The sequence below is a fragment of the Phasianus colchicus genome, chromosome 2 (genome assembly GCF_987193195.1).
Source record: "Phasianus colchicus chromosome 2, bPhaCol1.hap1.1, whole genome shotgun sequence".
In the NCBI taxonomy this organism is placed as follows: Eukaryota; Metazoa; Chordata; class Aves; order Galliformes; family Phasianidae; genus Phasianus; species Phasianus colchicus.
Window position 1 is genome coordinate 17524648 of NC_143437.1, and position 25988 is coordinate 17550635.

Sequence of the window (25988 nt, forward strand, 5' to 3'; positions counted from 1 at the left end):
TCAGTTATTTCTCATTTCTGTCATCTGTACTTAAAGTTTGATAGTTAATCTATTCATTATAAAAATTGTGTGGTGCTAAAATTAACTTCTAAAAATATGTTTTAGTTCAGGATCTAAATTGCGTTGTTGTAACTTCTCTCCGTCCCACGCACTGTTCCAAAAAAAGCTATTTCTCATTTGAAACAATGGCTTTTCAGAATAGAAACGTACTGCTGCTGTGTAACTGTGTTCTGTGGAGAAGTCATTGAAGGGCATGCAGTGAGCTCCTTGTTGGAGGCTTGTTTGTACAGCAGATCAGGTGTGCATGCTGTCTGTGTGGCAGGAAAATATATTGCCTATCTTGAACCATTTGCAGCCTAATTCAGTAAGTGTAACTCGGGTAGCAAGAGAGGGAATATGACTGCAAAGCATTGCTTTGTTAACCTTAACGGTGACTTTAAACACTTCCTTAAAAATTGACATCTAAGAAAATTTGTTATGCAAGCCAAAACCATTGTTTAGCTGTGCTATGGAAGCAAACCAAACAGCCAACAACGTGAGTATTGTGTGATTCAAGAACAGTAGTGTTCACTCTGAAACACACAGAATATAGAATGTGGCATACAATTATATTATTAGTTCTAATGCAAGGTAATGAATCATGATTTCAGGAGGCTGTATGTTTGTTTGGTGAGTAAATAGTGTTGTTTCTGTCATTGCCTGCTTTGCTTCAGTCTCCCAGTCTGTAAAGTCGGAAACTGCTTGCTTTTGTCAGGGCTTCCTGGTTGTAGGATGCTTTGAAGATGAAAAACAGTTCATGAATAGATGCTGCAGTTCGTATTATATGTTGTGTGGTTTGCAGAAAAGGGCTGCATGAGGTTAGGAGTTGAGGAAGTAGTGAAAAAGATGGGTAAGTATTCTTAAGAAGCTCCCTTCTTGGATGTAATATTTCATAAGCTACTTTCCCTGGAAGATTGTTGTCTGTTGTTGAAGTTTAATGATGTGAATTAGATCTTTGACTAGAAACTGTTGGTGGGGGGGGTGGAAAGAAAAATTATGCTTATCCTCTCAATCTTTGAACTAATGTAGCTTCAGGAATTCAGTGTTTTAAACTGTATCATGCATAATAGTCAAGTTTTCCACTGAATGTGTGCATCCTGAGATTTACTGCTGAGGCAAAACTTAATATAATTGATTATTATTATTATTATTGCATTAATTAGGAAGAAGCATACAACTTAACAGCCTTTTAATACCTAAGATGTGTGATATCAGTTTCATAGCATGAGATCTCTGCTCCTTACAGAAGCACTGTCAAAACTGAAGAGAAAAGTAATATTTCTGTTTATCCCCCATTTTAATCAATAGTTGAGCTCTTCTTACTAAAGGCAGATGTTGATATAAAATGGTGCCTTTTTATAAGGATGTAAATGCCAACTTGTTTCAAAACTATTTGGAATACCTGTTTGTTTTTTTTTAATATGACCAGGTAGGAGCCAGAATGCACATGGTCATGGTCTGGTGTTTCTGTAGAGATATCCTTAAATGTTTTGGTTCAAGTTGAAAACAGACCTCAACACCTGCAAATAAGTTAGGCTGTGATGTTGGTGCAATTATGAGATGATCCTGTTGGTGAGTTTAACAGCATGTGGGTCAGATGTGCAGGCAGATGTAAGGCTATTTGGAACAGACGTACAGGAGAGGAGGAGTAAGGTAGGGTGTGACTCGCTTTAATTGATGCCTTCTTATGTCCTCCTTTATTTTGGTTGCTTTTCTCTTCCTGCTCCTGGGTGTGTTACAGTCCAGGCTTACTGGCTATATTTGGAGTGATGCACAGATAATACAGGTTGGAACAAAATAACACATTTCATGCTGGGAGGATGCAAGTTTTAGTTCATTCCGCTTTGGATTTTCTTAGATTTGTGTGACAGGCTTTTTTAAGACCTCCTTTATGTCTGGTACTTTGCTTGTAAGTCATTCATCACAGCCATTCCTTGCAAAAATGATGCCTTGCTTTAGTTCATGTGCCCTTGGTCATCACTGTGCCCTTGCTGCACCCGATCGAACTGCCTCATTTGGTGGCTCTGTAACTGCAAAATTTTATTTTTTAAGCTGTAGCAGAGTCAGCTGAAATCTGTGATGTGACTTTAAAGGGAACTGCTTTGTTCCTTTTACAACACGCCTCTGGTTTCCTGCAAGTATGCTGCATTACTGGGATGTTTCTACATTGTAAAGCTTTTCAGCACTTATAAACAGCGAGTAATGTCTTGAGGGGAAAAGTGGGTTGGGGGATTCTTAGTTCAGAATTTTAGCCAGAGTAAGATCTTTAACTAAAAGTTCTCAGCTATACATGCTGAGCATTCCTAAAACTTAATCCTTCAAAATTTAAAAGAGTGAAAAGACATAATCCAAGGCTATATGGAATTGTCAGGTATTTCACTGTCTGCCTAGGTGCTGTCTGTAAAAGAAAGTATAAGATCTGACTGAGATTTTTCTTCCCATTATTTTAGCACATCTTTTAGTACAGGATGGTTGAGGCTGGCAGAGATCTCTGGGTCTATCAGATCCAACCCCTGCTCAAGCAGGGACACTCAGTGCAGGCTGCCCAGGCCCATGTCCAGGCAGCTTTTGGAGATCTCCAGGGTGGAGACTCCACAGCCTCTTTGAGCAGCATGTGCCAGTGATTGGAGGACTTCCAAGTGGTCTTGAAGCTGTCCCTGGAGCTCAGGGAAAGTGGAAGGAGGTAACTGTGAAGATCACCTCAATTGTGTGGACGTGTTTTTAGGTAATTTGCAGGGAGTGATGTTTTTTCCCCCCCCATCTCCAGTTCCTAGAACGTGGGGGGCAGATTTAATGCAGATACCACTAACTCTCAGAAACGTCCCCTGCTCAACAGGTTTGAGTTCTCTCAGCCTAATGTGTTAGTAACAATCTTGAGCATTGTGGATAGAAACCGCAACTCGTGATCCTTCCTGTGTAGCTGTCTGCGTCTGTAAATCCTGAGGATTAACGGCTGGAGATAAACAGGCACACTGAAGAGTCAACAGCCCTGCTAGGGTCAAATTAGGTCTGCTTTGTGTGCAATACCATGTTTTTGTATAACTTGCTCTTAATTCCCATCTATGAGCTCCTCTTTTAAAACTAACATCTTACTGCTGAGACACCACCTGTGCAATTTAGTTCTATGAGTACAAGATTATGCAGCATTAAATGTGAAGACTTTGTTCTTGTGTTCCTATGTAACCTTGCTCTAAAGCTATTTGTGAGCCTGTTTTTTATTTATACTTTTCTGCCACAGTTTTTGTGATTAAATAGTGTTTTTACCTGGTTGCGTATGACATCCCTCACTGTCAGCCTTGAGAAATGCTAAATGTAAAAGTGTGCAATGATGAGACGCAAGCAGCATATGGAGGTGCTGTTTGGAAAGCTTTGTCTCCTAATTTAGGTCAGTACTTCAGTGTGCTGTGCTGTTTACAGCACAGCAGTTGTCAGCCTTCCCCGACAACTGTGGTAAGCTGATCCTACCTGCAGGCCTGCAGTGTGGCATCATAGAATGGTTTAGGTTGGAAGGGACCTTAAAGATCAATTAGTCCCAGGCTGCTCTGTGGGCAGGGCTGTTCCCCACCAGTTTAGGCTGCTCAGGGCCCCATGCAACTTAGCCTTGAGTGCCTCCAGGGATGGGCCTTCCAAAACTTCTCTGAGCAGCCTGTTCCAACATGATAGTTTTACAGAGGCAGCACAGTTGCATGGTGTGCTCGTGCAGAGTAATAATCAAAGATCCGTCTATAGCTGTGACAAAAAAGCTAAGTAAAATAGTCTCTTTCCTCCTAATGGTGGTTTGGGGGAGACCTTACATTCATCTTAACGTATCCTAATTACATAATGGCAAGTCAGCTTGTATTGTGTGAGAAACTGCAGTGCTAAGTGCAAATGTTCTGCTTCCTCTGTAGTAAATTCCAGTCTTCTATATATATTTCTCCCCTTCTTTTTCCGTGATAGAGAATATCTGAATTCTAGGTGACTGTTCCGCTGTGTCAGCTGAGTGCAGTGTGTAAGTATGGTAAGGTGTAAGGAGTTCTGGCACATCACCTTAGGAGAGAAGAAAGGATCTGCATGTCCAGATTTGAAAAACAAACAATCCTCCAATAATTCAGAGGATTACTTCTGTAGCATCTCACTGGCTTATACCTTTAAAGGAAATCTGGGTTTGTTTTGAAAATCAGTATACACAGTAATTAATGATGAACGGTCCTATTATATTGAAAATAATGTGATGAATGAGATTTGTGCCTTCAGTATACAGTCTGCTTTTGTGATCTAAAGTAAGCATGTCCTGTTGTCTCTGTCTTTTCCAGATGTTTCTGACAGTGTACCTCAGTAACAATGAACAGCATTTCACTGAGGTGCCAGTCACCCCTGAGACAACATGCAGAGATGTGGTGGAGCTGTGCAAGGAGCCTGGTGAGAGTGAGTGCCACCTGGCTGAGGTGTGGTGTGGCTCAGGTGGGTTAGACTTCAGCACAGAGACGTGATGGACGCAGTCCTCCCTCTAGGGAATTTCTGCCTTATATTTTTGTTAAACTCTTAATCAGAATTACTATATAAAAATGCATCCATAGGAAGCTGCATGCATGCAACAAATTATTAAAAGTGGGGATGGAAAAAAAAAAGTCAAGCATGCAAATTTTCTTATGCATCTGCAGCTCTTCTCCAGCTCAAATGAGTCTTGGAAGGTTGTAGGGGAGTTGCTTTCCTTCTCCTCCAAGTGGCTTGTGCAGGGTTTTTGAAGTGGTAAGTATCAGTAGTTCTAAGGAACAGTCGTCTTAAATTCCTTATCTACTTTCACTGAATTGCAAACTTCCTTGTTTGGTTGTTGCCTTTGTCATTCATTAATTGAGTCTAAGAGGGAAGGAATGTTACCAGAAGTAGCAGGAGCCCTCTGATACTAGATGCTTCTAAACAAAGATATATAGTGGGTGAGAGGAATGAGGTGGGATGCGGACAAGTTCAAATCTCCATAACCTTCCAGTACCCCGTTGAGACTGGAGAACATGTCAACAAACAGATCAAAAGCTAAAGCATGGCTAACTTTTAGTGGTATAAATGGGAAGCAACTCTTATCTCCTGTCTCCATTTGAGATGAGAGCCTATTCTCATGGTTAGTGGCAGTTTATTGTCAGAAGACCAGAAACCCATTATTTGTTGATAAGGTAAAAATATCGGCAATCATTTGAGAAACTAAATTGTTCTTCCCTTCATGGACCCTGTCACGTTTACTAATTATATACTAATATATACAAGCACTGGTATGTGTGTGTTTGCACACAAAACCCGACAGTTTCAAATTGTACTTTTAAACAAAAAATGCAGTTGTCTTAAATCATATGCTATTAAGTGATTTGAGTACTGGAAGAAGCAAATGCGTGTTGTTCTAATAAAAGTATGTTCTTCTTTTAAGCATCTGTATACCCTCTAGTAGCAATCCTTTGCAAAATAATGTTTTCATGTATATTTTGGATTTTTTTCAAGAAGATTGGGATGCTCTTAACTTTGCTTACATCTAAAACAAAAGAAGGTAAAGTTCACTGTCTTGTTTTCCAAGATGCCCCACAGTTTCTATTACAGCAAGCAAGTTAAACTTGATTTTAAAATAAACATGGCACATGCCAGCCATCCTTCTGAGGCAGAAACAGAAGATGAATGTTGAAAAATGAGTGCTTGGACTTCAGTTACTAAGATCTTTCTGAGATAGCTTGTCTCTCTTTCCCTTCCTGACGCTTGCTCAGGAATTTAAGCCTCTGTTGTCAGACCATATTAAACATACTTTGGAACATTGCTGCAAGTGAGCTTGAGGCACTCTGCTCCCTGAATGGGGGCAGGCTTACTGCTTTCCCTGTCCTCCCAGTTTTGCTTGAAACTTGATGAGTATCAGGGCAAGCTTCCTTGATCTTTCTGTTATCGTCAGAATTCTGTTAGATGGCTACCTTGAGCACAAAAAGCAGCCGAAAGTGTGAGTCTATCTGTAAAGGTTGTTTTTTTTTTAATTTCTTTTTCCCCCTTTTTTTTTTCTTCCCACTTTAGGAGATGGAGAATAAAAACTGAGGTCTGATAGTTTGTATTTTACTTGAGCTTTTCGAATATAGTTTTGTTTTATGTTTGGAGATCCCTTGACCTTCCTTTGAAGTCACTGAGTGATACTGAATCCTTGGGTAGAGTGCATCTCTTGATGATAGTTTCAGTTGAAGTACTGCCTTGCTGCTACAAAGCTATCTCAAAGCTGTTATATTCTGTAGGATGGAAATTTGTCAGTCATACTGTTTTTTTTGAATGAAGGTTTAGCAGATGAAGAGCTTTTTTAGCTGTCTAGACAAGTAACTGCTAAGAGACTGCTTTTTCTGTAACAGTGACCTACTTGCTTATTCTGTAAAGCTAATCTCTTTTGACAGTGACTCCAGAAATTTTCCTTCCTAGATTGCTTGAGCACAGCTGCAGTATTCTCATTTTAAAGAAACCCTTTTATATTGAAAAAAGGCTTTACACGTGCTGAAAACATTTCAGTAGCTCCTCTTCTCTTCAAACTGAAAATGTTTATTCTTAACGCCATCAATTTTGTCCCCAAAGTGGTTGTTTCATATTAAGACAGTTACTTTGAAAGACTTTCCACTGAATGTGGATGAACTACTGATTTCTTTTTTTCTTTCCTTGTCTAAACAATGAAAGGAAATATCCAACAAAGCCATTGTTTGGTTTGTCCCAACTGGTGGTGTTTAATTTCAGTCTTTGTCTGCTTACCTCCTTCTTCTTGATGGGTACAATACTTCTTGTCCATCTGGCACTGCGTGCAAATGGATCTAACCTGATTGTGAGCCTCAGATATTGTCATAACATACTGTGATCATGTCCTAACCGCATAAAATTGACTACTTACAATGTGTTAACTGCATAGCTGCAATTGCTTTTAACAGAGGCATAAAAATGTATATTAATGTATCTAGAATAATAAAGCTAATTACTTTCCAGTAAAAATTAAGGACAGTAAACAATTCTGATTATATCCAGCCTTTGAATGCCTAGCTATGAAGTGTGTAGAATTTGGAAGAGCAGTAATAAGGGAAAAACAAGAGTACTACTAAATAAAGGCAGTAGGCTTAGGCTTCCACTGGTTTTTTATAGTATCAAAAGGCAAAGAGTAAGTGTTAAAATTAGAGACAAGACTGAATCCTGAACTTGAGAACAGGTGCAGGAACAACAATTCAATTGAACATGTGCATTTTTCTTAAACTTCATCTGAACTGTCTGAAAGCAAATAGCAGGTTCTGTCTGGAGTTGCTTTTCACTTTCTCATAAACTGAAGGGATCCTTGTAGGAATTGTGGGGGTAAAGAGCCTTTGAGATCTGGGAATTATAGGTCATTATGTTATTCTGAGGTACCACAGGAGTGGTGAACAGATCCAGCAGTTCTGTTCCTATGATGGTGAGTTGGTGCAGTGATTTGCAAACGCAAAACTAAGGTGCTCCAGCTAAAAGCTCTAAACTGCCTGTTTGCATTTCCTTGGGCTGTGATGGGGCCCTCAGCTCTTCCTTCTGTTTGACTTCAAGGGCTCTGTCAGCTTTTCCGAGAAGTTGGCTCACCTTCAGAAGCAAGGGTTTATGGAGATTGTAGAAAGGCATTGGGCGAGGGCAAGGGTTAGGTCTGCATGCTGCACCTTGATAACAGCATTTGAAAGATGGTGGATCAATAGTTTTGTTACATCTCCGAGCTGTATTGCGATGTGATTGTAAACTGCCTTTTTACCTTTTCAGAACGGCCTATAGCCGATAATGAACGGATGCTGGATATTTTGCAGCGCTTTGGGATGCAGAGAGGTGAAGTTCGTTTCTTTCTTAGACATGAACGCTCTCCCTGCCGGGAATCAGGTATGTGATGACCATAGCTGCTAAAGTGAGGTTTTCTTTAATTCCTCAAGGTTAAGGAAACAACATGCATTACACGTTACTGCTGGTAACCAGTATGGTATTGCAAATCTTTCTGGTGTGACCTTTACTTTCTTATGTGGAGGGAATGCTAATAACAGAAAACTGCATTGCTACTCACTCTCCTTTTTCATTTTTAGTGAAGACTTTATCTTCCTGTATCCGGTGTGAAAATATTAAATCTGAATGGAAGCGTTAGCAGCTTTTCTAGAGCTCAGCATGACTACAACATCTAAGAGCATTCTGGGCTAAATGTATTAGCCAGAGTTAAATATCTAGAGATGTGTGATTAGTCTCCTAAGTGCAGAAATTGTGATCTTTTCCTTTACTTCTGGTATCCAAACTGCTGTCTGGTGACACTTTTTATTATGTGAGATCACTATGTTTCATCTGGGTAGTACTTGGCAAAAGGTAGAGTTCATTCAGGTTATAAACAAGAAGTTGTTTCTTCTTTAGTATTGAATGCTATGTCTGAAGAAGTAAGAAAAATCCCAAAATATCTTACCATCTGTGTTATCCTGTATTTCTGTCTAGGGACTGGACCAAGGTCTCAAGATCCAGTCTTAAAAAGAAATGGTGTGAAAGTGTCCAGTGATCGAAGAATGGAGAATGGAGTAAGTTCTTGGTGTATTGGCCAGTGTAGTAAAAACAGGCTTCCTTTCTTCTGAGAAGCTTGTGCAAACCGTACCCTAGAAGCTAAGAGATGTTTTTGGAGAAATTTCTCATGACTGCTCTAAAATAGACACAAGGCTTCTAACAATTATCACTCTTATTTTCAGTTCTTAAGTTTTCAACAAGACCCGTTATTTGCCATGTACGTGTTTGTACCAAGGATCACAGAGAAAGAAAAATCAGTGTTGTTTTCCCTCCTCTACTCCCATCCAAAATTTTCTCTCCTTTTTCTTCACTTCATTGATCAATCCTTTCCACATTCACTTTGATGTCAGAGTAGTAGCCTGCTTTTAGTTCCAGGTTTTAAGTTGAGACAGTTAGTGTCTCAGAATTTAATCCATTGTCTGCCATTTCTTCTTGCTTCAGAAGATGTAAATATGAATATAGGATTAAATCTAGATTCAGGAAAGATGCAAACAGATAACTAATGTAAAATAGTGCTACCTTTTGGTTTCCTTCTTTCTTTAAATTTTCTATATTCTTCAATTTATGTTGAAATACTTTGAATAGCACTGATATGTCTACAACCACCAATCTGCTTTGCCATGTGCTGGGCATTCTGGGCTCAGTCGGTCAAAGCTGATCCATGCTGAGCTTAATTATAAAGGGCTCTGAAATGTAACTTTTAAAATGCCACTGGGATTTTGCTAGAAATATTAATTTTTCAAGAAGAGCTAGTTGCACATGTTGCTGGGTTGGGGTATGCATCTGTACAGGCTTCCAAGTAGTTATTTCCTTTAACATAGGAAAATCTTATTTCTTTCTAATTATTGAATATTCTGTTTTCATCAATTTTAAAGATTTTAATCATAGTTTTCTGCAGTAGCTATATTGAATTGCATGCTAGCCAAATTAGAAATTCTAGTATTCAAATGGTTTGGATTTTCATTGGTAGGTGAGTGCACCAAGGATGGATATGACACTGGCTGAACTTCAGGAAATGGCATCACGCCAGCAGCAACAAATTGAGGCTCAACAACAAATGCTGGCTAACAAGGTGAGCTTGGAAGAAGACTGTTTACAACTGTGAACATAGATGGTAGGAGTTATTTGAGGTGGAAGAGGTGCTAGGGATTTGTGTGTTTTTCTTCTGTTATTTATTTCATCCTTCACCTCTTATAAACAGAGAACTCCCTTTCTTTAGCTGCTGCTGCTTATATTTGTAAGTCAGCCTATACACATTTCTAGTAGTAAAACACTAAAATAGTACTGGTGATAGCAGTGACCCTATAGCTTACTAAAAAGGATAGAGCATATAGTGTTAATGTTGTCATTTATTCTGGTGTCTGTGCCAGCCCTCTTTGTGCTCCGTGTGCTGACTAGCCATTCACCGGTTTGATCAGTGAACAATGCTTTTTTCTCTAGACATAATGCTGTCCTGTAATGATATCTTGCTTTCTATTGATAGAGTTCAGTGTGCCTGGCTTCCTGGGGCAGCTGTCTGAAAAAGATTGCCTTCATGTGATAAAGTAACTAGGACAGTGATTTATAAAATGTTTACTGAACAGTACGGGAAAGCTGATGATGGGTACTGGGTGATCCTGAATTGTTTAGGGAAAAAATGTTCTGGACACATGTGCAGAATGGTAGCATGGATTTTTTTGTTTGACTTTAGCATTGTTGTTACGCACTGCTCTTGAAAATGCCACTGACAACACTGCTGTTGGCAGAGAATCTTTATGCATGAGCCCAACCTGAGGAAGATTTGACTCTGGATTTGTTCCCAGGCCCTGCAGAGTGTGCTTTGCCAAGGAGGAAGGCTGCTCTGAGGCTCCTGTCTTACTACTACTCTTCCTCTCCCAGAAGCCCTTTCTCATTTGACTGACTCACTAATAAGTAATGGTAATAGATGTTGGTCTTACAAGGTCTTATAAGCACTGACGCTGTGGTGACCATACAGAGAGCCCCAAATAGGAAAAATTCACATATTTACTGTAAGGGGAGTCATACAAGACTTAAAAAGTTAAGAGTTTGTCTGCATCCTGCCCATCAGATAGGTGTCTTGCTGAGGTTAGTGGCACAGTAGCCTTGTAGGTATCCTGATGTACAATTTATCATCTAAGACGCCTTTCTAAAAAGGTGTTTGGAAAGCTCTCTTTGCTGTCTTTATTCTGAAGACAGACTGTTCATTGCCTCTTTCCTGCCTTCTGAAATCAAATGCAGTATTAAAAATAGATTTGGAAGGGAAGACGACACTTTCTTTTTAGACATGGCTTGTAATACCTGTGGTTGTTTTTTTTAGTTTTTTTTAACATTTCCCCTTATGGAATTATCTCTAAACTAGTGTATGTATTGCAGGTGTTGCCTAGTTTTCTCTGGAAAACAGCTAATTTTTTTCGTTTCTTTTTTAGTCAAAATGCACAGGAGTCCATGTTTCTAAATACAACTGGTGATTAAAAAAAAAAGGCATATTTTCCTGTAGAGAAAATATTGCGTTCTAATGTTAGTAGCCACTGGTAGTCATGACAGTTAGTCTTTGAATGTTTGGGAAAGTCTTAGCAGCTTTCCTACTACTGAAATGACATGTCATCTCCAGAACGGAAAGCCATATGTAATGGCCACTATCTTAAAGGACGTCTCTGTAGATGATCTGGTGGTTTATTTTAGCTCTAAACTTTGGATATCTGTGTATAGAAACTGATGGTGCACCACCCTACTCTTACAATCTTGAAGTGAAAGCATCCTCTCCAACTGTCTGTTGCATAAGTGGAGCCAGGTCAATATAAAAGTCTTCCCATGTCTTGAATTATTCTGTGTTGTGATGTTGAGTGTTGTCTAGAAAGGGTAAGATTTCAAAGCTTTGCTGGTCTGTGATTGCCATTCTTGAGGAAGTTCTAATGGAACCAGAAGAAGTAGAAAGAGTGGCAGACATGGTCTATAGTTTATGAAATACTTTCTATAGAAAGAATGTCTAATTGACAATAAGTCATGCTAAAAATAATAAAATATGCCGTATGATAAAAGAAATAATGACTAGTTCCAGCAAATGAAGAACAAGTAGTCATTAAATGAAATTGGCAAACAGCATGGAACATGAATGCTGAAATTTTTTCTTAAATTAAAAGGCTTTTGAGCAATTTAATGGAAGAAAAATGTACAAAAGACTGTTAGATATGGATACTGCCTCTGTTTCAGTAGACTTTTGCACTATACTGTAGTGGTGCCTGTACTGGGGATCACATATACTGGGCATTGGGAGATGTTTGCCCTAGTCTCAAAAGCTTTCCTTGATGCTCTGAGAAGTCAGAATGCTCAGCTGAAGTAACTGATGACCAGAGATGTGTTGACAATTGTATATTAGTTTTAAGACTGTTTCTGTCAGTATTTCACCTTGTCTTGCCTGCAGGAACAGCGCCTGAAATTCCTGAAGCAGCAAGATCAGCGACAGCAGCAGCAAGCTGCTGAACAGGAAAAACTGAAGCGATTAAAGGAAATTGCTGAGAATCAGGAAGCCAAACTTAAGAAAGTAAGAGCGTTGAAAGGCCATGTGGAGCAAAAAAGGCTCAGCAATGGGAAGTTAGGTAAGTTGTTGCTTGCAAAAGGTAGCCTGTGTTTTTTCTTGGAGTTAGTTCTTGGAACTTTGAAATCTGTAGGGATTTCAGTGATTCAGAAGAGGGATCCCAAGAAAAGTTAATCTTAACTTTCACATCTTTTATTTACCAAAAGAATTCCTGAACAACCCAGGGGATAAAAAAAAGTATTTTTATATTGCGTTTCAAAATGTCACAAGTGTATTTCCATCCAGTTTTAAGCTTAGCATTTCTGTTTTTCAATTTCAGTGTAGATTGTTTCCTTACTTGAATACTTTTGTGTACCACAGTAAGTTTTTCTATCCTTTATTTTCATACCTCACGTATTCAGGCTGTTACTTTCCTTTTGGCCCCCAACAAAACTGTGAGCTGCTTGGCATGTTACCTACATTTCCTCTTAAGAAAGAGGTAACCAAGTGGCCAGTGGCTGTATACTTTCAATCAGAAAAACCAGGCTAATGTCTGGCTTTCTACAGTACTAGTTGGGTGTTTGCATCAACTTGCTGAACTGCAGCATTAATGTTTTGTTTCAGACTTTGTCTGAAATACATTCTCCTCCTTTTTTTTCCTTCCTCTCTTCCCATATCATGCAGAACTTGTTTCTGTGTGCATTCAGTGAAAACATGCTGCTTTATTAGAGTTGCTGTCTTTTTTTCAGAAAAAAAGCATAATGCTTTACAGATGAAAGCAAAAGATTTTCTATGGGAAAAATATGTATTCTGTCCAATATTTATTTTAAATAATGCGATTCAGTTTAAAGGAGGAGAAAAACAGCAAAGTAACACAGAGGAATGAGAGCTGAGACTACATAGTGTGTGTATCTGCTTCCCTGCACCACCCCCAGCAGGTCTGGTCTTGGCACTTGCTTGAACAATTCCCCGTTCTTCAGATTTTGTTCTGAAATACTACTCATTTTGAATAATGAGAACAGCTGTTGATGACCATGTGTAGTAAACCTTAAAAAGGCTTTGTTTAGTGTAGCAGATTGAGTGTTTTGTCATTGTTATCTGTCATTCCTCTGATGTAAACTCAGGAGTTTTGAGCGTCGTGCATTTGCCTTGTTTGAGCATCCTGCTGTGGAATCCTAGCATTATGTGAATTTAGCAGCTCTGTCTGTGTGCTCTGAGCAGACAGACTTTCTATTGCCTTGCTGCCGAGTTTGCTTGTTCAGCTCCCTCAAGAAAGAGCTGTTTTTTCCAGGGGCCACAGGCTTGCAGCAGCCAGCTGCTCTGTGCCCCCGTCGTGCTGCCTTGGAAGCAGCCCACGCTGGGCTGTTTCTCAGGGCAGCTATTGTGCTTTCTCGCCCTCTTCAGTGGAGGAGATTGAACAGATGAACAGCCTGTTCCAGCAGAAGCAGCGTGAGCTGGTGCTGGCGGTCTCAAAGGTAGAGGAACTCACCAGGCAACTGGAGATGCTGAAGAATGGCCGGATTGATGGCTACCACGACAACCAGTCAGCTGTAGCTGAGCTTGATCGCCTGTACAAGGAGCTGCAGGTAGTGTGGAGGGTGGAAAGTTGACTGGGTGGCTTTTTGCCTAATTGGGAGGAAACCCTATGCCCTTGCTCTGAGCAGAGCTCTGCAGTTTGAGGGTTGTGAGTGCAAGGCCAGCTGTGTTGAGCTCAAGGTAGAGAAGAGACAGAACACTCAGCCTTGTCCTTGAAGGCAGTTTGGAGATGACCCAGCATTTTTTTTTTTTCAGAATATAATCTCAGGAGAATATAGTCTGTTTCAGCATATAGTCTTGGGAGTCAAGCAAGACTTGACTTTTCAGAAAGTTTCTCTTTGTAGCTGTTTCCTGTCCCCTATCCCCATCCTGAAAGTTAATTTGTTTTGATGTTTTCTTTCTCCCCCCTTCCTGCCTCCTCCCCCCTCGTGAATTTATTCAGCTGAGGAACAAACTGAACCAGGAGCAGAATGCCAAGCTGCAGCAACAGAGGGAGTGTTTGAACAAGCGCAACTCAGAGGTGGCAGTCATGGACAAGCGTGTTAATGAGCTGCGGGAGCGCCTGTGGAAGAAAAAGGCAGCTCTGCAACAGAAAGAGAATGTACCAGTAAGTGGTGGATGCTTCAGTTACCAAAAAAAAAGAGCTTTTACTTGTGGCACATATGGACTGAAGTAAAAACTTGCTTGGGGTGGGCTGTTCAGATGCTAGATGTGTAGTTTTTATCCATTCATGGTGGAAATCTTGTATTATTAAAGTACTTCTCATGGTACATTGATGTTAACCTACTTACTGTTCATGAACAAGATGACATCTTATGTTGTTGTGGAATTTCTTTTTCAGATTTTGTTATTACTGCATCATTTATATCTGCTGAGGCTTCTAAGAAAGCTGCTTTTTTAGTACTTGAATATAATTTTGCATTTGTTTTATACTTTTTGACTTCTAGTTCAGATTCTTTGTACAGCATACAGTTAATTACATTTTTTCCTTAATTTTTTTAAAGGTTTCTTCTGATGGGAATCTACCCCAGGCAGTGGGTTCTGCTCCAAGCCGGGTGGCAGCAGTAGGTCCTTATATCCAGTCCTCTACTATGCCACGTATTGCTGCCAGACCTGAACTCTTGGTAAAGCCAGCATTTTCAGATGGGACTCAAGCTTTGCAAGCATCTGATGGTCCACTGAAAACACAAACTTTGCCGAACATGAGAGCTGGGAGCAGTTCACAAGCTAAGGTTCCTGCAGGTAATAGCTTGCAATCAATATTTATTCTGTAGAACTATTTTATTCTAATTTACCAGCCCTGACTTTTTTTTTCTTTTTAAATAAAGTATTATTTGAGTTGGAAGTTATAGTTGTCTCGGAGTTATCCTGACCCAGTGAATCTATTTTACAAGCACTGAGTCTGTAGGATTAAATGCGTTGAAGTAATCCTCTTAGTGATTAATCTGAGATATTATACAGCATTGAACATAGCAGGATTCATCTTCTGTGTTGTTCTTGTTCTCATAAAATTCTCCTAAATATACAAAAATACTTGCTCAAGTTTTACAGGCAGCTTTAGCATGCACATGGATAATCTGTTGACTGGGCTGAATAACAAAGTTAAGTTTTCTGATAATGCATTTCTGAAATGACATATGTAAAAGATTAACAAATGTTACAAGAAATATTATAAAGGTGGCAATTGATTGTAACATGGAAATAGAAATGAGTCTGCTGAGGTGTTGGTGACACGGGAGTATTGATTGACCACAGCTGTCCTACTTCTGATGTGGAGCTTGGCACTGAGCGTTGGTGGAGGTTTGCTCTTTAGCTCTTTCCTATGAGATAGTTTAGCTCAGAGAGCAGAAATCAGAAGAAACTTGGGAAATGCAAATATTTTTTGTTGGCATCTTTTTAGAGTTGCTTTTCAACAAGGAGATATGAGAAACCCAAATCTTCTCAAAAGGAAAAACAGAAGTTGTGCTTATAAAACATTTCTGTTCCTTCATCTTTCTCCCTCCCCCCTTTCCAGTGCTGGCTGATGTTTATAAAGTACCAAGTTTCTTCTGCTCTGCTAGAGGATGGGGAACAGTTTAGTTTTATGTAAGTTTAGGTCATAAAAATTAGTAGGTTGGAATTTTAGCTCTGGTCTGTACAAAATCCAAATGTTTGCTGCAGGAGTGTGTGGTAGTGTACTACATGCCTTTTCTAGCATTTGGGCAAAATGACTGTTTTGCTAGAGAGATGGTATCTGATAATTTCTCCTCTTCTGCTCATTGCTAATATTTGAGCTGGATACCACTTACAGTGATAGTTGATGCAACCAAATTCTCTCTTAAGTTCTATTACAAGTTGTAAGCATCCTCTTATTTTTGAAGCAGACTGAGTACCTACTCCAGTGAACATAAAGATCAACTTTAATACAATGCCTAAATGTGCATTGAACACACAGATGATTTTCTACTCTTATGGGTATCACTACCAGGATTTATTTCTGCTTTAATGCATCACTTTTTTTTCTTTGATGCATCATCTTTTCCACTCCTACTGGGGTGGTGATCAATAGTCAGCTGAATGTGAGCCAGCAGCATGCCTAGGTGGGTGACAGGACAAGGGAAGTGATTGTACCCCTATACTTGGTACTGAAAGGAAGTTGCAGTGAGGTAGCTGTCAGTCTTTTTTTCTCAGGTGACAAGTAATAGGACATGAGGAAATGTACAAATTTCAGACCAAGGAGAGGTTTAGATTGGGTATCAGGAAGTTGGAAAGAGTGGTGAGGCATTGGAACAAGCTTCCTATGGAGGTGCTAGAATCACCATCCCTGGAGGTGTCTGAGAAATATGTGAGTGAGGCACTGTAGGATATGATTTAGTAGTGGACTTGGTAGTTAGGTGGATACTTGGACTTGATCTTGGGGTTGTTTTCCAACTTAAATGATTCTATGAACTAGAACCTGAAGTGATGGTTTTCCACACCAGCTATTCTGTATGATGCTTGTACATGGTCTGGACTGACTCCTAAAAAAACCAAAACACCCCTAAACCAAAAAAACTCCACTCTGCAGTAAATAAGTAAATAAAATATAGCTTAAACTGTTTCATTTGTTTTCTCCTAGGTTCTGTGGTCCCCAGTTCAAAACCTTCCCCATCTGCTGAGTGGAGTAGCTTAAATACAGACAATCATTTAAGTCAAGGATCTGCCTTGATTTCAGGAAAGGGAATTGTGGCTGGTGAAGGTCAAGGTAGGCTCTTATGTGCTTGGCTAATCTTAAAATATGGAGGCTCAAGTAAATGACGTCTATTTTCCCTAAACATGCCTCACTTAATAGTACAATTGAGAGCACAAAAAGTTAAAGAATACTGCCATACAGACTGCAGTGCAGTGTTGGTGGGATTTTTTTAAATACCTTATTTCAGGAGGTGAAGTAGATATTAATGCCTCAGAAATGCTTCTGTTTGATTAGCAAGACTGCAGTTGGCGTGCCCTTGAGTCGTTAGTACAGAAGAAAGTTGAGTACAGAAAAGCATCCCTTGTATACATAGTCTTGAGTTTTGCACAGAACAGGATTCTTACTCCTACAGTTGTGTTGCCATTTAAAAAAAAATCTTTCTCTTTAACAACAGCTGAAGGGGATGCTTTTTTACGAGACAAAGAGAAGAAGGTCCGTCCCTTCTCAATGTTTGATTCTGTGGATCAGTCTGCTGGGCTGGGTACGCTAAGGAAGAACCAGAGCAGTGAAGATCTTCTGCGAGAAGCTCAGGTATGCAGGGAAAACAAACTGCGGCGCAGCTCTAAACTTTGCCAAGTTTTCCTACATTCCATCAGATGAAGATTACTACACAGCTTTGCGAAAACTGCTATCAGGAAGCTCTTTGGAAAGTTTTTGTTGAAAAAACTTCTAAGGAGAAAAATTTCTCCTACGTTTTGATTTATGACATAAAATAGCAGCGTAACTTGTGTTAGTGTGCATATGGGTATTTTTTCCAAAGACTGAATGTACAGAGGCTTTTAAAATCATTTACGTACCTGTTCCACTGTTCAATTTATCAACATCCTTCATATGGTTGCAGCAAGATTTCCCGCCTAAATCTTTGCACAAGGAAATATGATTGTATAGGTATGAAGTAACATAAAATAACTGAGAATGTCAGGTGGTACATTGGAAACAATTTCTTTCCATACAGATTCTAATAAGTTCTCTGCTACTTTTAGAGTAATTACTGTACCCAGACATCACTTGAAATTTTGAACATGGCTGCTACAGAAGGAATTAAGGAGAACAGGGTCTCCTTAGGTGTAACTAAGATGATAAAATGTTTGGAGAAGTTTCTTCATGTTTCCAACAAGGCTGTAAACAGTTTTGCAGAGATAGTACAAGTGCTAGATGCTACGTTGTCTTTTGGGGATCTTTGGTCCTTCCCAGCAGACTTCTTAATGTGCTTTTTTTCCCTTTCAGACAGCCAATAAAAACGTAACAAAGGTACCACCTCCTGTCCCCACTAAACCAAAACAGATAAACTTGCCTTATTTTGGTCAAGCCAGTCACCAGCAACTTTCTGACCCGAAGTTGGATGGAAACCTACAGAAGCTGCCTTTGGCTGTCGCATCTATGGGAAGCAAACAAAAATCAGTGGCACAACAGCCCTCCCATCCTCAGCAGATACAGCGGATTTCTGTACCCCCTGTAGGTCCTTCTTCTAGCCAGGACCAAATTCTTTCCTCCTCCAAACAGGAGAGTCCCCCAGCAGCTGCTGTAAGACCTTTTACCCCTCAGCCATCCAAAGAGACCTCACTGCCTCCATTTCGAAAGCCTCAAACTGTGGCTACGAGTTCAATTTACAGTATGTACACACAACAGCAGACTCCTGGGAAGAACTTCCAGCAAGCAGTTCAAAGTGCTTTGACAAAGAACAGATCACCACACTTCCCTAGTGGTAAGCCTGTAGCTCTTTACCTCTCTTCTGTTTTCATAAACCTCAGAGAGAGCTATTTTCCCCTTAATCTGTGGGTAGTGGGTACAGAGCTGTTCTTGGGGGGCAATTCAGCAAGTTAGTGCAGCTGCAAGAATCCCAGGTGGATCTTGCACATTGTAAATAAACATTATCAAAGAGTGCAAAGTACCTGTCTTCCATCTCTATGTTAGTGGTGACAATAAACCTGGTTAACAATTGAATTCTGTTTTTTGATTCTACTGTTGTGCTTCTCTGCCTTAGGCTGGTGAATGGGGTTGCATGTTCTGGATAGGCTTATCAATCAGGCTCTCACAGTTGTTTCTTCCCTACCATTCTCTGACTGCTCTCTAGTGTATGGCAAGCCTGTGATGGCAGGAGCAGGTGTACAGAATCAGCTGCCGCAGACAGAGAACATCTACTCAAACCTGCAGGGCAAGCCAGGCAGTCCAGAGCCCGAGATGGAAACGACAGCCTCTGCTCATGAAAGTCACGAAACAGAGCGAATTCCCCGTCCCCTCAGCCCAACCAAGTTGCTGCCTTTTCTGTCCAATCCGTACCGCAACCAGAGTGATGCTGATTTGGAAGCGCTACGGAAGAAGCTGTCCAACGCACCCAGACCACTGAAGAAACGTAGCTCCATTACTGAGCCAGAGGGACCTAATGGCCCCAATATTCAAAAGCTGCTGTATCAGAGGACGACTCTGGCTGCTATGGAGACTATCTCAGCTCCATCGCATCCCTCAAAACAGACGGCATCAGCTGTCAGTCCTGAAAGCCCAGTGGAAATCCCAAATCCGTACGCAAGTGCAGAATCAGAGAAAGAAACTGTTTCTTCTATGCCTGAACCAACCATTGCTGAGGAAGCAGAAAACATACCAGCAGATCAGAGCGAAGCTGTTCTTCCCTCCACTGCTTTAGACCCAGTACCTGAAGGGGTATCAGATAGTGATGAGTCCATGCAGCCAAAAATGGAAGAACCGAGCCATGAGGCTCCACTACCACTGGAAGTATACATGGAGGAGTATCCTCCATATCCACCACCTCCATATCCATCAGGGGAGCCAGAGGGTTTGGGAGAGGACTCATTCAGTATGCGGCCTCCTGAAGTTACAGGGCAGTTCTCCTTACCTCCTGTGAGTATTGGCTAGCCTATAACTTGAGCACTCTAAGTCACCCTAAGCTCTGCTGTAAATCCTGTCTTTCCTATTGTAGACATTAAGTGGATGTAGGAGAACTGTTGTGCAAACAGGCTAACAGTATCTCTATGGGTATCAGTTTTTAATGACAGTAATGAAAAGTGTGTTATCTCTGAAGAGAATGACATGATGAAGTTTAAATGGAGTTTGATACAAAAATAGAACTCTTCTGAGCTTTCTGAAATATTCCTTATAGAAGTCTGCTTGTTATGTCCAAACTATACTTCCTTCTTAAAGAAATTAAACTATTTTTGAGGCAATACATATTTCAGAGCATTTCCCACTATTGCTCATATGAGATGGAAACTAATTCCCTTAATCTTGGATTGCATTTGTTTGTTTGTAACTGCATTGCTTGAAAAGTGAGGGGAAATAGACTCCTTTAGTTTCTGCTTTAGTAACTCATTTGGAGGCAGCTGCTTGCATTTTCTCTACTGAAATGTTTTCTGATTTATTTAGGAAATTTAATTTGACATCGGTTAGTTCTCAAGTCAAATGGAGCCCCTTTGGGCTAAGGTTAAGGCAGCATTTTACAGACTCGTTTGTTTGGGAAATGTTTGTGTGTGTAGTATGGTGTTATCTCACTGTTCTAGAAAGAAATTTTTAATACTTTTGATTCCTCAAAGATTTTCTTTCAAATTTATAATGAATAGAATTTTAATAACCATGTAGATGAAAGCATTTTATTCCTCCATCACTTCAATGCTGAGGAGTTAAAAGCTTTAGCATGCTTTTTTTTTTAGCCTTGGAATAGTTATTGCAAGTTTTCATGCTTTTGAGACTGTGTCCTTCCTCTCTTTAGTGAGGAAACTTGAACAGTAGGACTTCATAATTTGTACAAACTCTGTTCTGGTTGGCTTTGTAATAATTCTGCTATGATGAGAAGAAATCAGCCAAACTTCCCAACTTCATATTTAAGATCTGGTTTGTGCTGACTAGGTTTTTCTTTAAAAAGCTTGTGCTTTTGATATACGCATAAGTCAGTGGGCAAGAGAGTATTTTCTGGGAATCTCTTATAAAACTTTCATCTTTGCATGTTTGCTCTTGCGAAACATGAGTCATTTCTATTCATCTTTGCTTGTACATCTGTTGGAAATTTGCATAGCCTTATGAATGGTGTTTATTGCTGCTGCACAGCCAGCTGGGGAGAGCGCTGATCTAATGTATGCATATTCTCTACAGGAAAGACTACAAATTAAGCTATAGAAATACTTGCTTTCCAGTATCACTGGGAGCATCTAAAGCCCTTCTACATTTGATTCTACAGTATTACCAGAATCATTTTCCTTAACTGTTTCTGTTCCTGTTAACTTCTGCTTAACTTAGTATCTCAGCTTAAAAAAAAAAAACATAACAAAAACCAAAGAGACTGTGTTATTTCATACCATCTTTCAAGTTTCTTGTTTTGTATAACAGCCCTAAGAGTTAATGCTAAAATCATCTGAAAACAGATTTTTTTTTTTCCTTGATTTTTAGGGATCTGAAAGTTTAGGGATTTTAAGGAGTTCAATCAAGGTGTCTTTCGAATTGAATATAGGAACCTTGCCTGGAATAAAGGCAGGGATCTGTCATAACCTGCTGTGTTCATTATGTATTAGGGAAGTGGCAGAAAATAGCCTATTTCACATTAAACATTGCCTTAATTGTTTGTTTCTGCTGTTGTTCTCAAGTGCATGATTCTGTATTCTTGTTCTTCCAGTAAAAATGTCCTGTAACATGTGTTATGTTCTCGTAGGGGAAGAGGACAAACTTGCGTAAGGCTGGCTCTGACAGAATTGCTCATGGAATGAGAGTGAAGTTCAACCCCCTTGCACTGCTTCTGGATTCATCACTGGAGGGGGAGTTTGACCTTGTGCAGAGAATCATTTATGAGGTATGAATCATAGACTTGTTTGAGTTGGAAAGGACTCTTGAAGTCATCTAGTCTAACTCAAATGCTGCCTTCTAACAGAAAGACTAGCAATCCCAGTTCAGACTGGGATGTCACAGCTTTTCTGGATGGAGTTGAGAAGCTAAAATAGTGCATAACAGAGATCTGCCCTTGAGAGGATGGAAGGCTGTCCTAGCAGGAAATGGCCACTTGGAGGCTGGTTTGTCTGTGTTAAATCCATGTTGGGTATTTTGCACCAGAAATGTAAATGTGCAGGAGAGGATTTATCACCCATTTTCTTACACAGTACTTTTGCCTCCTATTCAGGTATATTGTGCTTATAGTCAAATAGGCAAGTCTTTGAAATTTATAATAAAACCTTTTACTATGTTATCTGTCTACTGTTTCTTTGAACCAGTTTAAGTTCTCAGTGTTATATAAGCTTATAGCCTCCATTTGTGAACCTTCAGGTGAGATGAGTTACTTCTGTAGCTTTCTTCCAGTTGCTGATATCTCCTGGAGAATTATGGCTCAAAATCCTATTTCAGAAGAGGATTTCTCATTTCTGTACGCAGACATTTATTACAGAGAGATTCTGAATGGTTCCTTTTTCTGATTGGATAGGTTGAAGATCCAAGCATGCCCAATGATGAAGGGATTACTGCACTGCACAACGCTGTGTGTGCTGGGCACACAGAAATTGTGAAGTTCCTGGTGCAGTTTGGTGTGAATGTGAATGCTGCAGACAGTGATGGATGGTAAGGCTTTCTTAAGTGGTACCTTATGGTATTCTCTGCAAGCCCACAGTTGACTGTGTTCTTAGCAGTGTGTAGCCCCACAAACTTTCCTCAGTTCTCTTTCCATTACTCAGATGATGTAAAACTGAGACCATGTAGGAAGCCTACAATCTACACTCTAGGCAAGTAACAGGTAGTAAGTTGCAAATACTTAAAGGATACTAGATAGCTTATTGACAGAAGTGTATGGGAAGGCAATGATTTACTGTTAATTTCTTCTGTAACAGAAGCGTCTAATGCCAGAGACTGAAAAAAGATGCTTGTTGTCCCTCAGCAGTTATTCCAGTTACCTGTACTTGTCACCAGATCATGTTTTGAAGAAGTCACTGTCAATTTTGTAATAGGCTGTGATTTCAGGAGGGTTTCTGAGTGTGGGTTATTCCTTTTTTTTGTTTGTTTTTATTGCTTTCTTATTGCCTTGGTGACCATTCTTAAAATGTTGATGGATTAGCAAAGCATAATGTAACTGAGATTCATACGCAGCTTTAGGGCTTGGGCAGCTCTTGGTGGTGTAACCCCTGAACAGTCAAAAGCAGTTGTTCTTGCCACCCTGAGTTAAGTGCTTCGGGTAGGAAGTCCTCAGTGATATATAGTACTGATTGCTGGCAGTAATACATGAAGGTTATTTACTCAAGGAGCCTGTAAGCACTGCTATGAACAATAATTTTCTCATCTTCTTGGCTTACAGGACCCCATTGCACTGTGCAGCATCTTGCAATAATGTGCAGGTGTGCAAGTTCCTGGTGGAGTCAGGCGCAGCTGTATTTGCTATGACCTACAGCGACATGCAGACAGCTGCAGACAAGTGTGAGGAAATGGAGGAAGGCTACACACAGTGTTCCCAGTTCTTATACGGTAGGTGATGACAACCATCCTGGGTAACCAGGTCTCCTGTTTCCTTCCTGAGAGTGTTCACATTTTCCCTAGTCCTCCTTTCATTCCTGATGTATTTACAGAAGCTTTTCTGGTTGCCCTTGATGTCTTTAGCCAGATTTAGTTGTCTGGGATTTATTTTTCCTTACCTGATCTCTATCTGCTTGCGCAGTTTCTCTGTATTCCCTCAGGCTTCCACCCTCCACAGGCTTCCTCCTAGTGTTTGAGTTTGTCCTTTGTTATCCATGCAGACCTCCTGATGTTTTCACCTGGCTTTCTTTGTTGGGATGCATTGCTCCTGAGCTTGCAGAAGATGATTCTTAAATAATAACCAGCTTTCATGGGCTCTTCCCTCCAGGGATTTATGTTATGGAACTCTACCAAGCAGACCTCCAAAGAGGCCCAAAGCTGCCCTTGAGCTTCACATTTCCTAACGGCCCCCACCTTGTTGGTGAGGTCCTCTCCTTGACAGCTTCCCTATTGCCTGGAGAAGGAAGTTATCTTCCGTGTATTTCAGGAACTTCCTGCATTGCTTATGCCTTGCTGTGTTGTCCCTCCAACAGATACTGAAGTGGTTGAAGACTTAACTAAAAGCAAGCAGGTGTTCCAGGCATAGGTATAAAAGGAGGCTTGTTTTAAAGGCCAAAAACAAAGTGACACAGGTAGAAAATGGTACCCAGACAGTAAGATGAAAGCAGTAGTCAGCATAAGCAGGTGTAGCTGTCTCCCCATGACAGGAAGGGGATGACTGATTAATTAAGAGTACAAACGGGATTCTTGCTCGTCACTTATGTATGGAAAATGTGTACATCAATGTGAAAATCTTACCTCTTATCAACCAGTGTTCTACTCGTGTTCCTTTCCTGTTCCTCATGTTCTCTGAACGTGATATAAGGAGAAAATCTGTCTGCTGTGTGCAAAGGTTAACTTTGCAATACTGCCTGTTTCCTGGCTGACTTTTGGCAGGCTGGTGACAACAAGGAGCTATGTGTGATTGATAGGCATTAAGATATTTTTCTTGGATTGCTGCACGGCAGTCTTTCCAACTGTCTTTTTTTGGTGTCTTTTATATTGAGCTGCTGTATATTTTTCATATTGCAGGAGTCCAGGAGAAAATGGGAATAATGAACAAAGGAGTGATTTATGGACTGTGGGATTATGAGGCTCAGAATGATGATGAGCTCTCAATGAAAGAAGGAGACTGCATGACAATCCTGCGCCGGGAGGATGAAGATGAGATTGAGTGGTGGTGGGCACGGCTGAATGACAAGGAAGGCTACGTTCCCCGCAATCTGCTTGGGGTGAGTCCTCATTATTTTTTGGGGTCAGTTTAAAAAAAACCAAAACATTATGTGAAATATTCACAACGTTCTTCTCACACATCTAAGTTACGTGTGGTTTAAAAAGTGTAAGGGCAGGAGTTGAAGTTCTCCATTTATTCCATAGGAAAGTGAAGTTGCACCCTTTGTTTAGATACCCACTAGATGATATTAATGGGTACACAGAACACACATCGCCACCCTGCTATACATGTCAGATTGTAATACTAACCTTGTCTCATTATCTAATAGGAGAAAGTATGTGAACAGGGCTTCCCCTCTTTTCGGAAGTGGTATGTGGGTAGGCACAATAGACCTGCAGAACAGGCACTTGGATTAAGAATGATTCATCCCTTTCTCTGCTACCTCTTTTTTTTTAAAACAGAAACAGTTGTTTGCAAATAATGGATATTTTCAGCTATTTCACCATACTCTGCTTGCTAGAAAACTGCAGGAGATGGATACATTAAAAATTCTGTTAAGCTTTTATCTACACATCCAGCATCCCTGCTGCAGGAGATAAGAGCTTCAGCTGATGCTAAAGATTAACTGCTGTGAATTTTAGCTGATTAATGTATGATGCTTGAAAGAGGCTGATCTTCCTTCCTCATGCAGATAGTGTGTATATTCCTAAGCTGCTAGACTTTGCAGAGCTACTTTATCGAATGCAAAATTAGTTTTCATTTCTGTATCACTTTCAGGTCACACATACCCACAAGGTAATGTAAAGCACTGCGTAAAAGAAAATTTCTGCTCAGTTTTTCCTCTCCAAATGTAAACATCTCTAAACTGAGAGTAGCCTCAGCCCTGCACAATGAAGTCTCTTTTTTTTCCTGCCACATGGTGAACTGGGCACAGTCTTGAGCAGAGGTGTCCAAAAATAGAGGAACATCTGTGCTTCTGTAATGAGAAGCATGAAAAGTACAAGGTAGTACAACTCAGTCTAGGGACCACTCCTCCTTCTTTACACAGCACAGTCCCAACAGAACCTTTGCAATAACTACCCTGTTCAATTGTTCTAGTATTGCCACCTGAGTATTCTTTTTGTTGCTCTCAAAAAACAATTCCTGGACTCCTAATATTGCAGCTGAAATCCAGGCTAAGCTGTTAAGCCTAGATAAAAATGTTTGGTAGTTCACTATATTAAGTTGTACTTTTATCACAGCTTCTTCATCCTTTTGCAGTTGGGTGCACAGAAGAAAAGCAAGGATGAATTAATCTGCCTCAGTATCCTGTCGTTCTTAGTGATTCAGTAGCTTGCTAAGCTGTGCAACAGCTCTAAAACTGAATGCAAATAGGATGATACCGTCAAAATACTGACTGCTTAATACCAAACAAAATCTTTTGAAGACCGGCTTCATCTCTGCTGCAGTGAAATCACAGTTATCAGGCTGAGACA

General features: G+C 40.2%; 1 protein-coding gene across 3 annotated transcripts in view; it reads left to right on the top strand.

Moving 5' to 3' along the window:
* TP53BP2 (tumor protein p53 binding protein 2) overlaps nt 1-25988 on the top strand; it is a 40652-nt gene that overhangs the window by 12941 nt on the left and 1723 nt on the right. For 2 of the 3 annotated variants that reach the window (XM_031596319.2, XM_090134998.1), the window contains exons 2-17: nt 4335-4482; nt 7783-7896; nt 8488-8567; nt 9521-9622; nt 11972-12146; nt 13469-13650; nt 14043-14207; nt 14605-14842; nt 16698-16823; nt 17206-17342; nt 18039-18516; nt 18886-19667; nt 21466-21603; nt 22225-22358; nt 23086-23252; nt 24372-24571. In XM_031596319.2, the coding sequence (XP_031452179.2) occupies nt 4335-4482; nt 7783-7896; nt 8488-8567; nt 9521-9622; nt 11972-12146; nt 13469-13650; nt 14043-14207; nt 14605-14842; nt 16698-16823; nt 17206-17342; nt 18039-18516; nt 18886-19667; nt 21466-21603; nt 22225-22358; nt 23086-23252; nt 24372-24571 (3366 nt within the window). The remainder of the gene's footprint in view (nt 1-4334; nt 4483-7782; nt 7897-8487; nt 8568-9520; nt 9623-11971; nt 12147-13468; nt 13651-14042; nt 14208-14604; nt 14843-16697; nt 16824-17205; nt 17343-18038; nt 18517-18885; nt 19668-21465; nt 21604-22224; nt 22359-23085; nt 23253-24371; nt 24572-25988) is intronic. The other variant, XM_090134999.1, reaches the window with a different exon arrangement.